A 19973-nucleotide genomic window follows, 5' to 3' on the forward strand; every position below is an offset into this window, starting at 1 on the left:
ACCTTCAAGTCATGCGGGTATCCCTTGCTGATTCTAGTATCCGTCTGGACAAGACCAGGACAAGGCAGGGATAGTCCTCAAATAACAACTAAACCTGCCTCCTCGGTGATGACATGGTCTGGTCTTAACATAACTCCTCCTTCTACCCATGGTTTATTTTTTATGTATACCACTTACAAACACTAATGATTAAGCGACATATACCGGTAAATGCTTTAGCTAAACGAACAATATCTGGAGGAGACCTTGTAAACATCTCCCAATCACTAGCATCCAAACCAGCATAGAGAGTGACACATATCCAACTTGTATTCCTGGGCAGCAGTATCAATAGAAATATCAAGGTGTGTGCTGCAAACGATGGGTGTGTCACACCTGGAGCCGGGGGTGGGGGTGGGATGTAAAACAGCACTGGATCCTAGTGGAACTTACACATTCCAGCTTGTCAATATCCTTCTTAGATTATGGCACTCAGAACTGGACACAGTATTCCAGGTGTGGTCTGACCAAGGCAGATTAGAGCAGCATTATGTCTTCCCTTGACCTGGACACTGTATTTCTGTTGATGCAGCCTAGAATAGTATCAGCTTTTTTTGCTGCTGCATCACACTGTTGACTCATCTGAAGGTTGTGGTTCCCCAAGACTCCAAGATCCTTTTCACCTGTACTACTGGAAAGCCAGGTCTTCCCCATATTATATTTGTGCTGAGTAGCTTTGCAGAATGCCATGTTCTCCAGCAGTGGAAGTGCTGGTGCAGGGACAGCAAGTGGTGGCAATTCCAATTTTGCCTCAGGTGGCAAAATGGGAAGGGCTGCCTCTGGTTACTAGCCACTGGTCAGAAGCAGTAATGTTTGTGAATACTGGTTGAGCCTGCTTGAAAGTTTCCTGCAGGCAGGGGTGCCAACTTGAATAAAATATTGGGGGGGACGGACAGATAAGCCCTGTCCTGAATCATCGATAACGTGTTGCGGTGTACACACACCATCTGAATAGCAACGCCCACCAAATATTTTATGAGGGTGGGGATGGCGAAGGGTCCTCGGACTCTTGGAATTGACTCCTATGCCTACAGGCATCTGGTACATGGCTAGATGGGTCACTGGCCTGCCTGTTCCAGCAAACGCTTCCTATCCTCTTGAAACACTCGCTTTGGGGTGCAGAAAGATAAGGGTTGCTGTGCTCTACCTCCACTGTCTGAGACAGTAACCTTCCTGAATGCGAGTTGCTGGAACCCTCAGGCGAAGAGAGCGCTGCTCCCGGGCTCGGGTCCTCCCCATTAGAGCACCTGCCCGGCCACTATGAGAACAACATGCTGGACTACACACGGCGCTGCCTTCGGCGTGATCCAGGCTGTTTTGGGATTTGAGAGCGGTGCAGAGGCCATGGAGAAGAACGGGTCTGCAGGTGGACCCCGCCCGCCTCCCAAGCCGCGCCACAGGCCGGGGCGGGCCTCCGCAGCGGGCGGGCGGGCGGGGCGACTCTGGTGGCGGCGCCGGGGAATGGGAATGGGACAGCTGGCCAGGGGGCGGGAGCTCGGAGGGCTCTCCTCCGGCCGGCCGCCGCCACCCCTCTCTTTCCTCAGAGGCCATGGCAGCGCCGGGGGCCGGGCAGATGCTAGAAGCCGCCGGTGCTGGGGCAGGATCGGAGCCGGCGGTGGCTGCTGAGGAGATAGATCTGTCTCTGGGTAGGTGCTGCTCTCCACACTCGTCGGGTGTTGGTTGGGTGTGTCCTAGCGTCTCGGGGACCCACCCCACCCCATGGACTTGCTCCGGAGCCGCATAGGCTTTATCCCCGCGGAACCAGATCCACTCTGGGTTCCCTTCTCAAAGTTGGGGTGGAGGGGGCTGGTTCCAGGTGAGAACCGCCCCTCCTCCCAAAAAATATGCACTATATACCTTCCGTATCTGGGGCGGGAGAGGCTGGCTATGAACCTCTCTGAGGCGCAGAAAATGTCCGGCCCGGGAAGGTTTGGCAAAGTTTGCAAATTCCTTGCAGCCTTCTTAGGTGCCCAAAGTTGGGTCCCCACGGGGTATATACCTATGCCATTCCTGATTCCACAGGCCAATTGGCTTAGTTGAACCCAAGTGGGGTCTTCTCCCCCATCTTCTGCTTGACACCCCCCCACCTGCAACTTCCTCTCCTTTTTCCGTTTCTCAGTAAATCCCTCTCCTTTCACCATGGACAGCCTATTTTCAACCCAAACACTTCTCCCTCCTCCACCCAGAGAGAAGGGAACCATCAGGGAAAAGCAGATGGCTCAGTGTGGACTGGTTGTCTGTAGCTAAGTCTTACTCAGAGTAGACCAATTGAAATTAATGGCCCTTACTTAGCCATTCTAATTAATTTCAGTGTGTTTACTCTGGGTATATCTAGATGCAGCCTGTTAGGTTCAAATCACAGCTACATTTTGGCTCACCTCACCATACCCCACAGCAGTTTTTCCAAGCTCAAAACCCCACAGTCCAGCACAGACATGATAAACTGGCCCTCTCCAAAAATAGAAGCTTGATGTGATGCCTGGTCTATTTATGGCATTGACGGGCAATGCAAATCATCATTTCCTTGGCACAAGATCTGTTAGTGCACACAAACATCACACTCACTCATTTATTCAGTCAGTGATCTGGAAATATGCCCCTGCCCTGTCCAACGGAATTACAATGAAAGAAAGACGAAAATCTCTCCACTCTCTCTTGGCTTGCCTGGCTAATTTGCCTCCCTAAAGCCCCCTCTCAAAATAGGAATGCTGAAAATGTGCTCTCTGTTATTCAGGGTTGGCATTTGGGCATCCACTGTTATTTGATCAGACTTAACTTAATAACCAGCACCCAGTATTTAACTCTCTGACGTTGAGTATTGGGAGTTTATGTTTGATACTATTACTGAAAACCAATTCCTGGCTTCCTCTCATCCCCACACCCCAAGCTGAAGGATATACAGCTTCCTTCATTTTTCCCCCTTGAAGGACTTGCTTTTTTGGGGGGGGGGGTCTCTTCTGAATACTTTCAAACTTTCTTGAATGGTGGTAATTATTCACTTCAAGGATCATGCTTGGCTCAATGGCAGAGTAGCTGCTTTGCATGCAGAAGATCCCAGGTATCAATCTCTGATGGCATCTCCAGGTAGGGCTAGGAAATTCTGCCTTTACCCTGGAGTGAGAGTTCCCGTCAGTGTTGACAATACTAAGCTAAAAGAATCAGTGGTCTGGCTCAGTACAAGGCAGCTTCTTCCTATGCTTCTATGATTACACAAATCAACTCAGTTCTCCAGGTAAGGAGCCCTTGCGTTCAGAGTAAAGCCATACTGATCGCTTCTATATTGGTTAGACAATGCTATTAATACAGCTCAGAAATTGCCATGCCTGTTCAGTTTGTTGCTCATTCTGCTATCCTTGCCTCATTTAATGCAATACGTTTCCCCTAGTTGAATTAAAAGAAAATCAACCCTAAGATAAATCCAGATTAAAACACATGCCAACACTTTACATATTTGGATTAGGTTGTCTAAACAAAAATATTTTTAGCAGGTGCTGAAGAGTATAGTGAAGGTGCCTGCTTGATATGAGCAGGCAGGGAGTTCCAAACTAGAGGCTGCGACACAAAAATATGCATTTCTTACAAATGCAGAATTGGTATTATGTGGCACCTGTAATGGTGCCAGTTCTGCAGGTCAAAGGGGTCAACTGGGCACATATTGCAGATAAACTGGTCCCAAGTTATTAAGGGCAACTGGAAACTACCCTCTGTTTTGGAATTCTGTTTTGGAATACTGGGATTACTTAGAGCATTCTATGCCACATTCTATGCCACATTCTCCTTGCCCCACATACTGAGGGTTAGTTTTCCATCCTCTTGTGTTAAAATGCTGGGAGGCCAACATGAAACAAAAGAGAAGATTTCCTTGACGTATTCTGTGTGTGTTGGTTTCCCTAATTTAGATGACATCATAAAGCGCAACAAGAAAGGGCAGACAAATGCAAAGGAAAACAGATGGAAGCAGCCGCTCAAGAACTGGAATCCAGCCTATAGCAACAGAAGACGTCGATTCTGGGGCTGGGTACCAAGGAACCTGCAAGGTATGTGTGAGAAGCAATAGCAGGAAGAGAAGGTTTGGGAGTTGGCAAAATTCAGGAAATAAGTTGGTAGGGCTTTTTGTAACAGTTGGCATCCTGAGATATCAACCCCTCCTTCAGCTTCATGCAAGTACCTTTAGCTAGGGGTGACCAGAGGAGGATACATAAATTGAACATTAAAATGAATATTAAATAATGAATGAATATTAAAATGAAAATAATGAACATAAAAAGAGACAAAACGTTTAAGTGATTTATAGCATGAACTGGCTCCCAGTATGACTTGAGCACAGCTCTTTCAAACTGGAGCACAGAACTAGGAATACAGCACAACAAAGAATCTCCTCCTTTCATGGTTAATGGACCTTTGATGAAGTGGGAAAATAATCTATCAAGGTAGGGATCAGTAGTGTTGTGGGAGAACAAGGATCTGCAGAGGAAGGATGCTCCTGAATTGAGATAGGCTTTTCATGTTGGAGATAGACAGATGGGGCTTGTCAACCTGGGACAAGCCATCTAAAAAAAAGGAAAACTCTGATCCTAAACATCATCATCATCATTATTAAAGTTTGTATACCGCCCTGTACCCGCAGATCTCGGGGAGGTTCACAAAAACAAAGACAACCCAATAACCCCCTCCCTTCCATAACATATTTTAAAAGGGCATCAGATGTCAATCAGCCAAAGGCCTGGTTGAAGAGGAACATTTTTGTCTGGTACCTAAAGGTGCATAATAAAGGTGCCAGCTTGACCTCCCTGGGGAGAGCATTCCACAAGTGGGGATCCACTGCAGAAAAAGCTCATTCTCAAGTTGCCACCCTCCGGACCTCTCATGGAGGAGGCAGACAAGGAAGGGTCTCAGATGATGATTGCAAGGTCTGGATAGGTTCATATGGTGAGAGGCGGTCCCTGAGTTACTGCAGTCCTGAGCTATTTAAGGCTTTATAGATTAAAAACCAGCATTTGAATTGGGGTTAGAAACTAGGTGGTAGCCAGTGCAGTTGGACCAGGATCCAACTTCAACCAGGCCTCTGGCTGATTAATATTCTACAGCCTTTTAAATGTGTTTGTGGGGGGAGGTGCTATTGTTTTATTGTTTTTATTTTAACTATTTGTTTGTGCTTTTACCTTGTGAACAGCCCTGAGATCTTTTGATGAAGGGTGATATATTATTATTAATAATACAATAGTAAAAGTGCAGGTAATCTCACATACATCCCCCTTTGGAGGAAGGGGCAGGGGAGAGTCAGATGTGGCAAATAGCAGAGAAACATTGTTTTTAATGATAAATTGTTGACACCTGAGGATTGACGAGGAATCACATTCTGCATGGTGTGTCTCTTTAGGACCCAGCAGGTTCAGAGGAGAGTTTCAAAAGCAGCAGAATTACAGGAAGCCTTTCTGGAATGGGGTGACCAGTCCCAGGAGGAGAGCAGCCCTTGGGCCAAAAGGCATGAGCCCCCTAAATCGGCCCAGTTCAGCTCAACAGGTAGGACTATGGCAATCTTTGCCAACTGATACCCTCCAGGAGTTTTGGACGGCAGCTCCTATAAACCCAGACAGCACAGGATGGATGGGAGTTGTAGTCGACAACATTTGGCGGACTCCAGGATGAGGAAGGCTGGGCTTCGACATGTGTTCCCCTGCCCATGATGCTTTATGTTCAAGAAGCCAATCCTGAGGCAAACTGTGCTAATTTGTAGGTGCAGCAGGAAGATGCTACCTTGGTTGGGAGCAGGGATGGCACAACACCCAGTACCCAGCAGAGGGATCCCACAAGGGTCAACCGCTTTCGAAGGGCAGGAGCTGCTCCACCAACCGCCCAAAGGTAAGGAAGCTTGGTTTCGGCAGGAGTAGACTTCTGTGCAGGGGGGCAAACCTGAATAAAATATTGGAGTGGGGAGGTAAGCCCTACTCTGCCCCATTGATCACAAAACGCAGCACATGCACACCAGTTGAATGGCAATGCCCATCAACTTTTGGGGGGAGGGGGCGATCCCCTCAAATATTTTATTGGAGGAGCCAAAGGGACCTCAACCCCTAGGAGCTGGCTCCTATGCTTCCCTGTTCCCACAAAAGTGTGTGTGTGACTGCAGGCCACTTTGCAGGACACGGTGTCAGTTTGCGCCTCCCAATCCTGGGGAATCTGAACATTTGCAAAATCAAGTAGCAAATGGCCGAACAATTTTTCAACTGAGATTCCAAAATCAGCAAATATATTTTTATATGTTTGGGGAGGGGGTCAGGATCCAGATCACCCTGCCACCTACTTGGACACGACGTCATCGCCTTGTAACGTAGAAGAACAGGAGCCAGAGTTTTGTGTGGGAATTTGGCTGATGCTGGAAGCTGAACTGTAAGGCTGTGATTTGCCTGGAACCCCAATGGGGAAGAAAGACCTGCTGGGGTGTAAGTGCTCTGAGCCCTCTGTCCTATGCTCTGTAAATGTAGCCATACTTACTAAAGACACCACAGCCTACTCTGACCTTCATTCCCTAGAAACAGAGCCCTGCGTAAGCACAATCACTCCCAGAGTCTCGCCACTTGGAGACTGGCATATCTACCACAGTATCTATGGCTTGAGTGTGCGCAGAAATTTGTGTTAATATAGGGTCCTTTTATTTCCCCCCAGTAACCAGCCTTTCCAGCTAAACCGAAGACCAGCTTTCTTCCAGAGGCAATCCAGATTCAACTTCAACCGAAGGGTGAGTTCTTCATTGTCTTTTATATCATGCTTTTGAATTATGGTGTTGGAGGAGACTCTTGAGAGTCCCATGGACTGCAAGAAGATCAAACCTCTCCATTCTGAAGGAAATCAGCCCTGAGTGCTCACTGGAAGGACAGATCCTGAAGTTGAGGCTCCAGTACTTTGGCCACCTCATGAGAAGGGAACACTCCCTGGAGAAGACCCTGATGTTGGGAAAGATGGAGGGCACAAGGAGAAGGGTATGACAGAGGACGAGATGGTTGGACAGTGTTCTCGAAGCTACCAGCATGAGTTTGACCAAACTGCGGGAGGCAGTGGAAGACAGGAGTGCCTGGTGTGCTCTGGTCCGTGGGGTCACGAAGAGTCGGACATGACTAAATGACTAAACAACAACAACTATTTATTTTTTTCCATCTGTACCCCAACCATTTCTCCAAGGAGCTTAAAGTGGTTTACATCGTCCCTATTGGGAAGACCTCTCTGAGTGCATGGTCTGGAAGTTGGGCAATAGGGGCGGTACAGGATTCCTTTTGGTGTACCAACCTCCCCACTGTGCCAAGGATTCCCTGCCCGAGCTGCTTCAGGTCATACCAGATGTTCTCCTGGAGACACCTAGTTTAGTTGTCTTAGGGGATTTTAACATCCATGCCAACACAACCTTACAAGGGGCCAGTCAGGATTTTGTGGAAAGCATGGCCTCCATGGGGCTGTCCCTGAATAAGTTTGTCCCAACTCATAGTCACGGACATGCCTTAGACCTGGTGTTCACCTTTAGTGACAGTAAGTAAAAGTGAAACAAAAGAAGTGCCATGGTCAGATCACTTCCTAGTGCAACTGGACTTCTCTGCGACCCTTCCCCTCTGCAGGGAGGTGGGACCGATTTGGATGGTCCGCCCCTGCCACTTAATGGATCCAATTGGCTTTCAGAGAGTGGTAGGGGATATTTTATCCCATGTTGATGGCCTTTCAGCTGATTCCCTGGTGGATTCCCTGGTGGAATGCAGAGTTAACCAGGGCTATCAACTCTCTGGCTCCGAGTGCCCTCTCCAATTGCATGGAGCCCAGACAGTCCTGTGGTTATCTCCAGAGCTAAGGGCGAGGAAACAATCACTGAGACGGCTAGAGTGCCAATGGCAGAAAACTCATTCTGAATTGGACCGGACATGGGTCAGAGCTCAACGTCAAGTCTACCAAGTGGCAACGGTGACGGCAAAGAGGACCTTCTTCACCGCCTCTATTGCATCTGCAGAAAACAGCAGCAGGAGACTCTTTCAGGTGCTTCACAATCTATCGGAACCACCTTCATCACTGGGGCCTGGTAGGGACCCCAAGATCTCCTGCAATGCTTTTGCATAGCTCAGATTTGGGAAGAGGTAGATTCCACCATGGGAGCAGGGCCGGGGCGGGAGAGTGCTAGAGTCCTGTCTAGTCAAGTTGCATGGGATCAATTCCAACCTGTTACCTCCGAGGATGTGGACAGGCTGCTTGGATGAGTGAAACCAACCACCTGTCTCCTTGATCCTTGCCCATCCTGGCTTATAAAGGCTAGCCGGGAAGGGCTGGGCGATGGGCTTCGCGGGGTGGTGAATGCTTCTTTCTGTGAGGGAGCCTTCCCAGACCCGCTGAAAGAGGCGGTCATTAAACTGCTTCTTAAAAAAACATCTCTAGACCTGGCCAATATGGCCAACTATCACCCAGTCTCAAATCTTCCATTCTTGGGCAAGGTGATAGAGCGAGTGGTTGCTGAACAACTCCAGGCACGCCTCGAAGAAGCGGACCATTTGGTTCCCTTCCAGTCTGGATTCAGGCCTCATCATGGGACTGAAACTGCCTTGGTCGCGCTGGGCGATGATCTCCGGCGGGCTAGGGACAAAGGTGAGAGCTGTTTCCTAGTTCTGTTGGATCTCTCAGTGGCTTTTGATACCATCAACCATAACATCCTTCTGGACTGTCTAGAGGGACTGGGAGCTGGGGGCACTGTTATACAATGGTTCTGCTCCTTTCTCCTGGGCCGTGTTCAGAAAGTGGTGTTGGGGGATGAGAGTTCAGACCCCTGGGCTCTCACTTGTTGGGTGCCTCAGGGTTCTGTCCTCTCCCTCAACTTTTCAACATCTACATGCACCCTTTGGGAGAGATCATCAGGGGGTTTGGGTTGGGTGTTCATCAATATTCGGATGATACCCAGCTCTAAGTCTCTTTCAAATCAGAACCAGTGAAGGTGGTGAAGGTGCTCTGTGAGTGTCTGGAGGCAGTTGGAGGTTAAATCCTGACAGGACAGAAGTACTGTTTTGGGGGGACAGGGGGCGGGCAGGTGTGGAGGACTCCCTGGTTCTGAATGGGGTAACTGTGCCCCTGAACTACCAGATGCATAGCCTGGGAGTCATTTTGGACTCACAGTTGTCCATGGAGGTGCAGGTCAATTCTGTGTCCAGGGCAGCTGTTTATCAGCTCCATCTTGTATGCAGGCTGAGACCCTACCTGCCTGCGGACTGTCTCGCCAGAGTGGTGCATGCTCTAGTTATCCCTCGCTTGGACTACTGCAATGCGCTCTATGTGGTGCTACTTTTGAAGGTGACCCGGAAACTACAACTAATCCAGAATGTGGCAGCTAGACTGGTGACTGGGAATGGCTGCCGAGACCACATAACACCGGTCTTGAAAGACCTACATTGGCTCCCAGTATGTTTCCGAACACAATTCAAAGTGTTGGTGCTGACCTTTAAAGCCCTAAACAGTCTTGGCCCAGTGTACCTGAAGGAGCGTCTCCACCCCCATTGTTCTGCCCGGACACTGAGATCCAGTGCCGAGGGCCTCCTGGCAGTTTCTCACTGTGAGATGTGAGGTTACAGGGAACCAGGCAAAGGGCCTTCTCAGTAGTGGCACCCACCCTGTGGAATGGCCTCCCGCCAGATGTCAAGGAAATAAACAAATATCAGACTTTTAGAAGACATCTGAAGGCAGCCCTGTTTAGGGAAGTTTTTAATGTGTGACATTTTAATGTATTTTTAATATTTGTTGGAAGCCGCCCAGAGTGGCCGGGGAAACCCAGCCAGATGGGTGTGGTATTATCATTATCATTATCATTATCATTATCATTATCATTATCATTATCATTATCATTATCATCATCATCCCTTCCCCTTCTCATTCAATCTCAACAACAACCCTGGCCACCCACTCAGCTTCATGGCTGATGCTGGTCTCCTGGGTCCCAACCCGACACTCTCACCTCTACACCACATGTGAGGGATGTGTTGCCATTGCCCTCTGGCTTCAGTTGGCCCTGCAACCCATTCTTAAAGGGGCAACTGTAAGACTGACCAGATTTAAAATTGCATTGTGTTTTCCCTAAGTAGTCACAGTATTCTACAAACTTTTTCTCTGTAATCCTTACAACAATCATGTAAGACAGAGGAGAGGATCTTAAATAGTTTTTAACAAATGTGGTTTCTTACTGATAATTTTATTACTTTATTCTTTTTGTAATCTGTTTAGAGGTTCTAAGATTTTGCAAAATAAACAAGGAATCCACTTTAAGCTACAGTCTGTGGAGAGCTTCAATCCATACTGTGGAACCAAGTCTCCTTGCTTTGGGAGTTTTGGTTTCTGTCATGCTTGTTGTTCTCTTCCTTCTTACAGCAAACAAAGTCCAATGTGGAGGGGAAGCCTTTAAAGAGGAGGAGGTAAGTTGTGGAAAGAACCCCCCTTTTCTGAAGGAAGAAAAAGCAGTGGTGGAGGAGAGAAAGTAAGGATTGGCAATATGCCTTCCTGGCATAACCAGAGCACCTGCTCTGTTTTTCCCCAGGTGGGAGGTTCTAGGGTTGCACTGACCTACCTTTGTAGGAGAATTGTTGAGGGCACCTCAGTTGGATCTTGATGAGTGTCTGACCTTTGGAGCCTTCTCAACCTCCTCCAACGCTGGCATGTCTTCATCAGTCTGTGCTCCATTCACTCCAGTCCTGCTGCTGCTGCTAGGAGTCTGGTTCTTTGCTTCCTCTCCCTGTCTCTCTTTCTCTAGGTGGCAGCCAGAACCCAGTCCTGGAGGTGTGCTGACCGTTTCTGTGTCTAACCCCCAAGCAAGCCAAGCAAGCATGTACGTTATGTTGCCTTGAGTGAAAACAATGCCCATTCTCTATTGTGCATCTCACCTTCCTGCTCTATCACCCTTTCTTTCTTTCTTTCTTTCTTTCTTTCTTTCTTTCTTTCCTTCCTTCCTTCCTTCCTTCCTTCCTTCCTTCCTTCCTTCCTTCCTTCTTTCCGTCTTTCCTTCTTTCCTTCTTTCACACATTTATCTCCCTCCTTTCCCCCAAGCTGCTCAAGGTGGTATGCAGAGTCCACCCCCCCCCCCACGCACACACATTTTATGGTCATACAACAACCCTGTGAGGTTGGTTGGGCTGAGAGTGAGCCCAGCAAGCTTCCTGGCTGAGTGGGGGCTTGTACCCTGGTCTTCCAGTTCCTAGCACAGTACTCCAATAACTGTGCCACACTGGCCCTCGCTTTGGATTTCTGGCCCACCAGGCCTGTGACACTTGCAGCCAGCTCCCCTTTCAGAGCCAGGGGCGTAGGCGAGGGGGGGCACAAAATTAGCTAGAAATATGTCCATAAATATGTCTATAAATAAATAAAAAATATTGATTATTGCCTTATAAGGAAAGGTTTTTAATAGAGGGTGAATTGAATTGGGAGGGGGGTGTTGGAGGAGAGAAGGAAAGAAGAGCTAACTTGTCTGTAGGTAGAGGGCGCAATCTGGATGGTTCTGCCAGGAGTGCAAGATCACCTAGCTACGCCTCTGCGCCTCTGGACCAATGCAGGGGTGGATGGTGCTCATTGGGACTGGTAGGGTGGAAGGCAAAGAGGCCAACAGTAGGTGGTGCCAGAGCCAAGGAGTGGCAGAACCAATGTGTTCTGTGCCTGAGATGGAGTGGGAAGGGGCTGGCAGCCCTCATGGACTGGCCAGAATCCACTGGGCAAATGCTCATCTTCCAGAGTGTGGGTCTTCTGCCCTCAAAGTACAGAACTTCTGCTGTTGCTCTCTCAGAAACCGTGCTCAGGTGGGATGTTTCGTTTTTCTTAGCTGCTTGATCCCTGAGGAAGTTGTAGGTGACGCAACTCCGGCATCTCTTACTTGGGAAGGTTTGGGAGATTAACAAATTCCACCCTTCTTCCTTGGCTCCATGGAAAGAAGGCATGTTTATATTCTGTGTGCATTTCTCAGGCCAGGAGCCAAGCACCCCTTCCCGAGGGGGAGAAGAGGCCCAGAAAAGATGAGCCGTTCCCAGCCCAAAGGTGTTCCCCTGAGATTCAACTTCCGGGCTATGGCTAACCAGGTTAGGAGCAGGAATATTGGAAGGCTTTTGGAGCAGGAATATTGGAAGCGGGAAGGAACTGATGTCATCTGCCAGAGCAGCTGGCTAATTGAAGGGAATGAGGTGATAGCAAGGCTTTCACATCTTAACTCTTGTTTGTAACCAGGATAGAGGGAGGGACACGGGTGGCGCTGTGGGTTAAACCACTGAGCCTAGGACTTGCCGATCAGAAGGTTGGCAGTTCTAATCCCTGCGATGGGGTAAGCTCCCATTGCTTGGTCTCAGCTCCTGCCAACCTAGCAGTTCAAAAGCACATCAAAGTGCAAGTAGATAAATAGGTACCGCTCCGGCGGGAAGGTAAACGGCGTTTCCGTGCGCTGCTCTGGTTCGCCAGAAGCGGTTTAGTCATGCTGGCCACATGACCCGGAAGCTGTACGCCGGCTCCCTCGGCCAATAAAGCGAGATGAGCGCCGCAACCCCAGAGTCAGTCACGACTGGACCTAATGGTCAGGGGTCCCTTTACCCTTTACTTTAGGATAGAGGGAGGTGGAGAACGAGGGCAATATGAAGCAGAATCTGGGTGGTTGGTTCCTTTTCTTTTTTCGGGTTCCTACGTCAAACCAGCAGTTTAAATGGCAACACTTCTTTGCAAGATTGTCTGCCTTTTTAATTGTTTGTAATTAAGAAAATGATAAGTTGATCAAGAAAATGATCAAGAAAATGATAAGTTGCCACTGCCAAAGCATTGTATGCCATCTGGCTGAAGACTTTTTGTTAAAGTTCAATTGTGCTAAAAGTTGAACCTATGCTGGGGGTGTGGTAGGGGGTGTTCATGTGGCCACCTCTAGCCACCTGCTGAACTTAGGAGTGGGGAGGAAAGCCCTGTTCTTACCTTCTGAGCTTTCTCATGCTTCAGAGGACCCACACAATGGTGCCCTGGGGGCGGTACTAAAGAGTTCAGTTTAACCTGGAAATTACCCAAGCTTCGCCCCAATTCTGGGGACATTAGCTTGTCTCCCTTCCAGTCCAACCCCCAGCTTGAACTGGGGTTGGGTGGACTCCTCATCTCTTAACTCCTGGGCTTCAAAATATAGAAGGTGGGTTTTGTACCCTATGACACATGCCCTCAAGGAAACCATTCCTGCACATCAGAATCTCTAGGTTTTGTGTTATAACCTTGCCATGGGCAGCTTCGTGCAGGAATGTTTGAGTGTGATGGATTTTTCTCACTTCAGAGCAGGGTGTGTTTAAGCTGAAGGTTGCCAGGAACTCACATGAAGATTGTGGTCATACATGTGTTGTCTCCAAAGCTAAATCTATCTGTGTTCAGCAGAGCTGTGTATTCACCATTCCACCCCCTCCAAAGAATAACAAGAACCTTAGTTTTCCTTTCACAGTGCTACAGTTCCCAGCACCCTTAACAAATCATTGTTCTCAGGACTTTTTGGGTGTGTGTGGGTGGGAGGAGATGTGCTTTAAATGTGCTGTGTGCTGACATCTCCAAGTACATGTCTGTGGGGATTCAAGACTAACTCTTATGTTTTTCTTCCTTAGACGAGCTTGACGTTGAATGAAAGGTTCTCTGGGTTGAGGAACACACGCCATTTCACAGCGAAGCAGAACACAGGCCGAATGGTCACTCTGCCATTGCATTCGGTGAATTCAGACTGGCCTTGCAGAGGAGCTTGCCCCTAAACCCAGTTGGTTGGTTGCCTGCCTCTGTCTGGGTGGCAGCTTGGCATCACAAAACACAAAGAGACAGCCCCATGCAACCTCACACCCAAAGATTTCTGCCCATGCTTCAGACATGCAGCCCTAAGAGCAGCTCTGACTCCCACTCTAGGCCCCTCTGCCCCAGTCTTCCTCCTGATGTAGGCTACAGGATCTGGGAAGTCTGATCCAGCTTTGAGGTGTGGTTCCATATGGCCGTTAGTACTGTTGTGTTTTTGCCGGAGAGCCATGTGGTAAGGAAGATCTCCAAGCAAGCTTCATAGGGCCCCTCTTTAATCCTCAGATGTGCCCACAAAGGCATGATCCAGCACCCTCATGCCACAGCTGCCTCTGGAGTGACCCTCCCTCCATTAAGAGGCATGCCTCACAGCTGAGTGCCTGGTTGTTTGTGTAGTGTGGGGGCAGGGAATCTTGTGGGCTCCCAGATATTGCCAGATCCAGTGGCCTTCTGCCCCAGCCAGCATGGCCGACTGTCAGGGGTGATGGAATCCAACAACATCTAGAGGGTCACAGAATTCCCCATCCCTGGTCTAGTGAATTTGAGGTTCTTGGTTTCTCTCCCTCTGCCCCCTTTTGCCTGGAAAAGCACTTTGGCAGATTCCTTTTGATGATTTAGGTGTGACAAGCTATAACAGCGCGCTGAATAAAACAACTTTTAGAAGCTGAAACACTGGGCTGTTTTCTTTTCTAATAAAAATATTCACTATGGAGTTCACAGGCACAAAACACAATGTTGATATCATCCAGTAAATGGGTTTCACTTGGAGTGCATGGGTTGCATGAGAGCATGTTGTGTGGGATAACCAGTCTCGTATAACCAACATCTCATATAACAACATGCTTCAGTCTAATTAATGCTGGAAGGGGTTAACATCATAGAGTAAGCTGTCCTGCCATCTTAGCCATGTCACTTCCCCTTACCTTGGGAGGAAATAGGTAATCAAGGCTATTGTCCCCCCACCCCGGTCTACCTGAAAAACTCAGTGTGTGGAGAGAGTTGAGCTAGTTGCTCCAGCTCAACCACATGGCTCTCACCAGACACTCTGGAGCTCCTATACCATTTCTCATTTCTCATTTGTGTGAGAATGCAAATGATCTGTTTCAACATAGTTAAATATCACCATGCAGTTTACCTCTGGAAGCTGTGAGGACAAGCCTGCACAATCTTCTAGAACAAGGCGGCCCAACTCTTAATACCAAGTGGGTCTCAAGAGTACTTCAACATAGAACCAGTGGGCTTCTGGGAATTGGACTCCAGACGGGGGGGGGGGGTCTGGCTGTGTGGTGTAGTGGGTAGAGTGTTGGGCTGAGACCTAGAAGGCCAGAATTCAAATCCCCACACAACCATGAAGCTGTCTGGGTGAGCTTGGGCCAGTTCCTGTCTCTCAGCCTAACCTACCTCACAGGGTTGTTGTGAGCATAAAATGAGGAGGGGGGAGATCCTTGAGCTGCATGGAGGAATGGTGGGAGAATAATTCTTGGCCTCCACAAGGGTTGCTAACATGAATAAAAATGAGGGGAGGGGGGTAAGCCCCTCCCTGCATAATCAATCACACACACAAATTGAAGGGCAATGCCCATCCACTTTGGGCTGGGAGCTGCCTTTGGAGTGAAGTCTAGCCATTGGAGATAATGCAATAAACACATCAATATCCTGTTCCACACACTGGCTGACTAGATGCCTCTGGGAGGCCCACAAGCCAGGCAGGAAAGCAACCTCCACACATGCTGCTTCTCCCCAATTTTACAAGGGTAAAATACAAAGGTACCCAAGCCGCCTTTAATTTGCCCCCCTTTGAAGCTTGGTGATCCAGGGAGGCAAAACGAGAAGCCGTTAACATCTATTTCACTTACGCTCCAAGTCTCCTGTAGAAATACAGTGTCATACCCTTGGGTGAATTGGACAAAAGACACGTCAGATGCCTTTTTAGACCATCCTGCTGTATTCCATGTTGTAAAGCTAAGGTTGGGTTTGGCTTTGCTAAAATTTAGTCTTTGTCAATTATCTTCTGAAAAGTTTTTGGAATTTGCTTATTTATTTGGCAGCTGGATATTACTTATTTTAACAGTATCTTTGCACGGGGAACAGCCCAGGAGTTTGATGAATTCAGACAATGGATATAAAGTACTCACACTGAAAATTGTAGAGCCTTTGTTTACCAGGGCACCCTCCGGAGGATGTTCCATCTGTCTGGAGCCTAGTTCCTCCTCATCTAAGTATCTCATTTTAGTCCTGAAACCTGGTGAGGTCACCATGGTGGTGGTTTCCCTTTTTTTGGGGGGGGGGGCAATCTACTACCTTCTCCTATACATTGCACTTTCGTAGATGAAGGCAGATTTATCTCTGCCATTACCTGAAAGTTGTGAGGGTGACAGACTGCCAAGTTGTGTGCCTGAGAAGGGAACTCTTCCCCCATGGGAACCTTTTTGGAAGGAGTCTGGTCGACTGCTGGATCCTCCTCTCTGGCATCCTTACATTTGTCCTTTCCAGTTAATCTGTTTCTAAGTGTTGTCTTTCTAAAATTTTGATTTGTGCTAAGGAAGGTAATGTCCAAAAATGACTTATTAGAGCATTTTCTTCTGGAGAGAGATTATCCTTCCGCTCATTTGCGGGATGATGCAAACCATATAAGGGTGCACCTTTCCTTTTTGATTTTAGAGTCTCTTGTTTATGATGGTCGAACAGGCTTTTTGGGACCAGTGCCCCTTCCTAAATTTTTCCTGTTCCTCATTTCTCATTGATTTGTCCCTCTTGGCAGCAGAGAATAGGGTCATTGGTAACCTATTTTTGAAAAGTCTTGGTATTATTATTCTTTTCTTCAGGAATAGATGTCTTATGGATAAGTTTAGCCAGGTTCTGATCTTGAAAGGTAACCATTGTTTCTACCAAATAACCATCATAGTATAAATTATAGAAGCAATGTCGTTTGGCTTTACTACATGTGGCAGCATATCATTTAGGATGTTCAGAAGACACATTATGTGGTCTGTCTATGATAGAAAGGCCTTCAGTTTTGGGTGGTTGACAAATACAAGTTTGGTATCAACATCTAATTCTATCCTTTTCCCTGGGCCAAAGTTTGCCGGGCAACTGAGTTTCCCTGTAATATGTCACAATCAATGTTATGAGTCATTTGTTCTCTGATATCTGTACTTCCAGATGTTTTCCTTCCAGGGTTCAGGGGTATTGCTTCTATTGCTTCATTTGTTTCGATACCCTGCTTCAGGATGGTGGCTTGGCATCTTCTACACTTGAGGGATTGCCTTACGCCCTGTGTGCCTACTCAACCTGCACAACTGGGACTGTTACAGCTGCCACGTAAGACTCATTCCACACTTGCAAGAAATCTATATTTTAGTGCAACAGCACTAACACTTTGGAACTCCCTGCCTAGGGACCCAGGCAGCTGCCTTCACTGTACTCTGCCTCACACCTCCGTAAGGCCTTCAGGTTTAGGGGCCTTTGGAAGACATGTGGAAGGCTGCAGGGTGTGGAAAGCCTTTTGCTTACTGCTGAGTTTAATGGTCATGGCAATATTTTGAAATGTGTGCCTGTATTTCACTGGATCATTAAACATTTCCATGAGGAGTTTTTGTAAACTTGCTTTACGTTTTTTTGACAATCTACTGGGGTAGAAATGATATAGGATGAATTAAATTACATTAAATTAAAATGAGCTCTGTTGAAACTGAATCCAAAGTGGTGAAGGTCTAACTCTCTGCTTGCATCATTCTTGTGCTTCTGCCTGATTTTGTTTTGTCTGGAAACTGAGTGAGATAAAAACTTCTCATGCTACAGCACCCGCCCCCCTGCAGATGTTCAGGACCTCAAGGACGCTAACCCTTTCTCCAAATTCTTTTTTAAAAATCAATTTTTATTAAAAGATTTCAACATAATATACAATGCACGGCTCTGCTGTGCCTCATTCTGAAGGAAACAGGAATCCTGGGAAAGTGCCTGGAAGCCCTGGAACCTCGTGTTGCTCAGAGATTGGGGTAGCCTGCAGCATGTGTGCATATGTGCTTGTGTGTATGAAATAGAAATTTGGGTCTACTTCTGGGTGTTAAGGAGGAAGAAAATGCAGGGAGCTCATTTCCCACGGTCTGGCCATTAGAGCTGGCCATTAGATTAAAACATTGAACCCTCTGCCGCAGCCACAGATGTAAAGATGAAGTAGAGCTGTGAATCAGCAACGTATTGCTGACAATGTACTCCAAAACTCTGGATGACCTCATTTAAACAATGACTGGGTTGCCTAGACTCACACATGTGTGTATAATATAGAAGTTCAGGGGACAAAGTGCATGCAGTATGCTACTTGTGAGGTGCTCAGAAGGAAGAATATGCAGAAAGATCCTTCCAGGTGACCTGTTTATTGAGCATTCATCCTGATTTGTTTGTGGGGTGGTGATACTACATGTATCAAGCTTTCCAGGGCATTTACCTATCACTTTTCCTCTTGCAAAAAGCCCAGCTGGGGGGACCTGGAAGTGTGCGGGGAAGAGCAATTTTGTAGTGGGTTGGTTGCACAGGAGCACCAAGTTCACTAACTGGCTGATTCAGATTGAATCCCATTCAAATAATAGTGCAATGGTGTGTGTTTCAGCCAGCCATCCGGCTCCTGCAACTATTCCCTGGGTGCCACCACACTGTCCTTTCTGTGTGTTTGGAAGGGAATGGGAGCTATGCTCCCCCCGGAGACACGCCACTCCTTCTTCCTTAGCTGTGCTGCTCAACAGTTGAGGCAACCTTCACAGTTCTGGGATGCCAATACAAAAGATTATAAATACAAAATATATTTATAGTTCAGGGGTTCCTCCAGAGGAGATGACCACATGTTCGTTTTGTGTTCATGTCTTGCTTGCCCAAAACGTAACACAGTGGTTAGATTATGCTAAGGGAATGGTCAGAGTGCTTTAATCCATTCTCACTGGAAAAGCTGAAGTTCTGGGCTGGACCTGAATCCCTTCCACAAAATACTGACAGTCTGGAAACACCCTGGGTGCAAACATGTTTTACTGGGGAAAGGATCTTTGCCTCTTCCTCCTTTTTAACCTGCAGTAGTGCCCTGGCAAATCACAAAGTGCAGGCTCCCTTCATGGTACTCACAGCCACACCGCTTCTAAGATTATACAAATTTAATATATCAACAACAAATCAACACAATGACGCTATAATGATACAATCTGAATCATTAGGGGTGCATTGCAGCAGTCATTGCAAATCTCCATGAGTCGCCTTTCAGCCAGAAGCTCTGCAGCACAGGTGGTTCTGATGATTCCCCTGTAAGGAAGGCTTACAATGTAGGAGGCTTTGGGGCTTTGCGAGAGGGGGAAAGTGGGGACATCATAGAAGTATGCATGATGTGGGAAAGGTGCAGAGCGATGCTTTCTCCCTCATACCAGAACCTGGATCTCTTTAAGAAAGCTGAATGTTGGAAGATTCAGGTCAGACACACAGTGCCTAGTGACACTGAAATTACCTCCTTCCAGAGATATTAACAGGGATGGCTTTAAGAGAAGATTAGTCAAATTCATGGATGGTTAGACCACGTTGCACCTCCAGCCGCAGAGGCAGTCTGCCTCTGCATACCAGTTGCGGGCGTTCCAAGTGGGGAGAGTGGGGCTGCATTTGGAGTCTGCTTGGGGCTTCCCTTGGACATCTGCTGGGCTGCTGAGAGCTGGACTAGATGGGCCTTGGTCTGATCCTGCAGGGCTGTGACAATAAGAGCCTGGAGTGTGGCTGCTTCAGGAGCTATTCAGGGAACAGTAGTGCAGAGTTGCATCTCCCTGGGAAGGGGCATGTGCTCAGCAAAGCTGTCTCTTGCTTCTGGTCCTAAGAGTTGGGGTGGGGACATGGAGGAAAGGGGTGCAGGCTTCTGTAGAGGCTGGAATCTCTCTCCTGCCTCTCTCTGCCACCTCTGAGGTGCCCGAAAAGGCAGTTGGCATAGGAAGCAAACTAATAGTCAGGTCCATCTGTACTGGCTCGGTTTGACCTATTCTGCCAGGTGCTGTCTTTCATATTCACGCCCAAGAGCCTTTCCGCTCCAGAGATCTGGGGCTGAACCCCAGGAGTCACTCCCCCTCCCTTTCCAAATGCCGTTTGGTTCTCCTCATTCTTTTTGTGCCCTCCAGGGTGCCAACTTGAATAAA

The 19973-nt window shown here is 47.8% G+C and overlaps 1 protein-coding gene across 1 annotated transcript; it reads left to right on the forward strand.

The window, feature by feature from the left end:
* Window positions 1-1516: 1516 nt before the first annotated feature.
* Window positions 1517-14488, forward strand: LOC307208262 (UAP56-interacting factor-like). The gene is made up of 9 exons (XM_079962897.1): window positions 1517-1685; window positions 3939-4076; window positions 5420-5562; window positions 5777-5901; window positions 6706-6778; window positions 10420-10463; window positions 10799-10873; window positions 11999-12110; window positions 13644-14488. The coding sequence occupies exons 1-9, from the start codon at window positions 1589-1591 to the stop codon at window positions 13782-13784; spliced, it is 948 nt and encodes a 315-aa protein (XP_079819023.1). The 5' UTR covers window positions 1517-1588; the 3' UTR covers window positions 13785-14488.
* The last annotated feature ends 5485 nt before the right edge of the window (window positions 14489-19973 follow it).

Source organism: Podarcis cretensis (assembly GCF_951804945.1).
Source record: "Podarcis cretensis genome assembly, chromosome: Z".
Taxonomy (NCBI): domain Eukaryota; kingdom Metazoa; phylum Chordata; class Lepidosauria; order Squamata; family Lacertidae; genus Podarcis; species Podarcis cretensis.